General features: G+C 43.2%; 1 protein-coding gene across 1 annotated transcript; it reads left to right on the top strand.

Annotated features, from left to right (window-relative positions):
- Positions 1-1,816: 1,816 nt before the first annotated feature.
- LOC102773833 (40S ribosomal protein S26-like) lies at positions 1,817-2,262 on the top strand. The gene has a single exon (XM_015566220.1). It carries the CDS (start codon positions 1,840-1,842, stop codon positions 2,185-2,187), a length of 348 nt encoding a protein of 115 aa, XP_015421706.1. The 5' UTR covers positions 1,817-1,839; the 3' UTR covers positions 2,188-2,262.
- Positions 2,263-4,124: the final 1,862 nt, after the last annotated feature.

The raw sequence follows: 4,124 nt of genomic DNA, 5'->3' as shown, positions 1-4,124 counted from the left end.
CCGGGCGCGGGGGCGGAGAGGCCCGCCCGCTCCCAGCCCCCGCCGCAGGGGAAGTGATAACGCGGACATTTCCAGGAAGCTTTGCGGAGCTGGGGGCAGGGCTCGGGGGACGCGTTGGCGGCCTGGTAAACACTGCGGAGGCAGCTTTCCTGGCCCGCTCCCCAGCTCCCGCCTTTCGGTCCAGGTCTCCCGAGGGGGGAGTTTCCAAGGGGAAGGGGAGGCAAGCGAAGTAAAAGGCTCTGGCGAGCCAGGCTGGGAGGCTCAGTGGCCAGGGGAACGTGGAGGACTCCGGGGAAAGGGGATCCCTGCTGGGAAGAAAAACAGGGAGAGAGACAACAGGGGTGAGGACATGAACTGAAACCAAGAAGTGAGTGAAGCCGCTCCAAGAAGACTGGAGAACACAGGGATAAGGGAAGCAAATGGGATAGTTTTGATCATCAACATTTTTATTTTGTACCTGCATGTATGGTCTAAAGCAGGGGTCCTCAAACTTTATAAACAGGCCAGTTCACTGCCCCTCAGACCGTTGGAGGGCAGGACTATAGTATTTTTAAAAAAAACTATGAGCAAATTCCTATGCACACTGCACATATCTTATTTTGAAGTAAAACAACAAATTGGGAACACATACAATATTTGTATTTGCATGTGGGCCGCAGGCCGTAGTTTGAGTACCCCCTGGTCTAAAACAACTATGGCGAAATAATGTTTTGATGAAGAAAATAAAAGAGAATGTGTCCAATTCCATCACCTTAGAAAGCTCATTTTGTTTTTTTATATCTTACCTCTGCTTTTTGTGCTTTAGGCATACTCCTTTGAAATATGTGTTATTTAATGTTTAAGACCGCCTGTGGAGCTAAACTGCCTGGATTTAAATCGAAATGCTCTGCCACTTATTAGTTATGTGACTTTAAGCAAATTGATTAACCCCTCTAAGCCTCAGTTGTATTGTTGGATTGTACCCCGCAAATCACACAAAGACGCCTCAAGAAGTCAAATTAAGGAGCCACATTTATTTCAGAGCCGGGGGCTTCGAGGGGGCAAATGCTCTCCAAATCTCGAAGCCCCAACTGGCCATAACATCAGGCTTCTACAGGCAAATATCACAAAGGTATTGATTACATCTCGAGGTTTGGAATGAGGAACCTGGTTTGCAAAGCAGTTTGTTACAGACGCTAAAATAAGCAAGTTAGTTATGTACAAAGATTAATTATAGTTTCAGGTCTTGAGGCCACTGCGTCAACAGAAACACATTTTCTGGAGTCACGGAAACAAATCAATTGTGCTGTCCTGGTCTCCAGGTGCAGAGGAATGTGTTTTGAAAGACGAGTAAAACCACAATCAATGGAGTATTCAATTGAATGGGATGATTTATGTAAGTTCAGAAAATCAAAATAACTTCTCTATTATTTTAGCAAGCAGATAAGTACAGAAGCCAAAACAGCAGGGTTAAAAATTAAACAGCAGTTTTTACCAGAGGTGATTGCTACCATGCTTCATTATCACCTGTAAAATGGGCATAACAGTGTTAATGTAAGTGTTAATGTAAGTATTTTTTTTACATTGATAACACCCCAAATCACACACACATAAAATGCAGATAGCTCTTACAAGTCGAAAATTATAGAGATTTCCCAAAATGGATATAATCCAGTCCTCCCTCGAAATCTGTTCTTTGAAATTCAGGCAATCCTTAGTCTGAAATTCAGACTCAGAGTCACAAGAGAAGAACAACAAAAGTTGAGATAGTCACATACTTATGATATAACTTCCTTCATCCTATTGACTGCCTTGAGGTTAAACAGCCAAGAGTGGCTCTCTCGGGTCCTCGTTTCCAAGATGACCAAGAAAAGAAGGAATAACGGTCGTGCCAAAAAAGGCCGAGGCCATGTGCAGCCTATTCGTTGCACCAACCGCGCCCGGTGCGTGCCCAAGGACAAGGCCATTAAGAAGTTTGTCATCCGAAACATAGTGGAGGCCGCAGCCGTTCGGGACATCTCCGAAGCGAGTGTCTTCGACGCCTATGTGCTTCCCAAGCGGTATGTGAAGCTGCATTACTGTGTGAACTGTGCCATTCACAGCAAGGTAGTCAGGAATCGTTCTCGTGAAGCCCGGAAGGACCGAACACCTCCACCCCGATTTAGACCTGCGGGTGCTGCTCCACGACCTCCACCAAAGCCCATGTAAAGAGCTGAGTCTTCAAAGAGTGAAGAAAGTTCTCTGGGGGGAAATAAATGGAAATTGTATTTCAAAAAAAAAAAACAGCCAAGAGTGTTTTAAGTTTAATCAGGATCTACTTAAGGTTCACTCATTCCATTCAGTTGTTATATATCACCAGCTTAGGTATTTCAACAACGTAGTTACATCCCTTGTAAATTGGTCATTATTTAAATAAAAGTTTTAAATTACTTGCAAACTAATTATTTAATTTTCAGAGTCTTAGTATCAGCTACATATATTAGTTTTAATTTTATTACATAGTACAAATCAAAATAGAGTAACTGACATTCTCTTGTAAATGATTCATTGATCTGTACTTTGCTATAAGAGACAGGGAAGGAAACTCTCTAAATATTGGGAGTACAGGCATAAATTGGCTACTTACTACCAATGCTGATAAATATGAATGAGCACATCATCTAAGTGGGTTAATTATTAAGTCTACCTTAATTTTTATCCTTAAAATAAAATATTCAATAAGAAGAACAGAAATTTTAAAAATCACACAGGGATGATCACATTTACAAAGCAAAACTAATCTCAAGGTTAATGATAAAGAAAAATGCCATTTTAAGGTTACAGCAAATTGTTAATAGTTTATGTACTCAATGGGTTATTTACGTCTATATATGGAAATATAGGTACAAAATTTTGTGTTATTTAAGTATGCTTTTTCCAAAAATGTCACATGATCCTTATTCAATTATTTATTTCTGTACAATCACACAAACACAAACTAGTGGAAGTCACTCTATAATAATATTACAAAAACTGTACTAACATAGTATGATATCACTAAAGTTGTACGAAATATTAAAAATCTGCAAATAACAGGATTACTTCTATTATATTCTAGAATATTTTACCCCCTTCTGGCTCTATTTTTGTTCATCAGTTTATGTTGTTCACTAGAGGCCTGATGCATGAAATTCATTCAAGGGGCTCGACCCTCACAGCCACAGCAGCTGCCTCAGCCCTCACAGCACCAGCTCATCTGGAAGGTCATCTGGAAGGATGTCCAGAAGATCGTTATGTTCGGCTTTCTGGCCATAATTAGCATATTACGCTTTTTTTATTATACCAGAGGCCCGGTGCACAAAAATTTGTGCACTGGAGGGGGGATTCCTCAGCCCAGCCTGCCCCCTATCACATACTGGGAGCCCTCAGGGGATGTCCTACTTCCTGCTCCCTGCTCCCCTTTTGGGGCAAGCCTAAGCCACAGTCTGGCCTCCCTTTGTGGGAGGCAACTGGGCTGATCAGTGGAAGGCACCAGCCCCATCACCCAACTGTTGCAGCTACTGCCAGTCACCGCAGCCCCCAAGGTGTTTTCATCAACACGGACTCCAGTTCCTTCACCATGAAAAAATGACAACTTACTTTAGGCATTTTCAAGATGTGTCTTTCATAGGATATGACATTTCTTTCTTTCTTTTTTTTTTATCCTGTGGAAGAGAAAAGGAAAGACAGAGAGAAACATCAAAGTGAGAGGAACACTTTGATTGGTTGCCTCCTGCATGAGCCCTGACCTGCACCCCAGCCAGGGAGGAGCCTGCAACTTAGGTACATGCCCTTGGTCAGAATTGAACGCAGACCTGAGGTCGGCAGGCCGAGGCGTTATCCACTGAACCAAACCAGCTAGCCTCCAGCAGCGAGCCTTCGTTTTTGTTTTTCCTCCAGGAGTGTGGTGGAAAAACCCTAGATCACCTTATTGGATTCTTATTACCCAAGTGACTAAGAATATTACCAGTGGCATAGAGGGAGCTTAGCCAATGAGTGGTCAGGAAAGGTGTTGCCTGTGTAGTTCACACCAATCACTGGCTCCGTCCCTTCCCAGGCCTACAGCCTCTAGCAGGGGACCCCCAGGACCCTCTGATTGTCAGCTCCACACTGGCCCAGGGCCCCGA

Source organism: Myotis davidii, unplaced genomic scaffold, assembly GCF_000327345.1.
Source record: "Myotis davidii unplaced genomic scaffold, ASM32734v1 scaffold482, whole genome shotgun sequence".
Lineage (NCBI taxonomy): Eukaryota > Metazoa > Chordata > Mammalia > Chiroptera > Vespertilionidae > Myotis > Myotis davidii.
The sequence above is the reverse complement of the archived record's forward strand: the minus strand, read 5'-3'. Positions and strand labels throughout refer to the sequence as shown.

What these genes read in the sequence shown, in the direction of transcription:
- LOC102773833 (XM_015566220.1), top strand. Translation starts at nt 1,840, where the DNA reads ATGACCAAGAAAAGAAGGAATAACGGTCGTGCCAAAAAAGGCCGAGGC.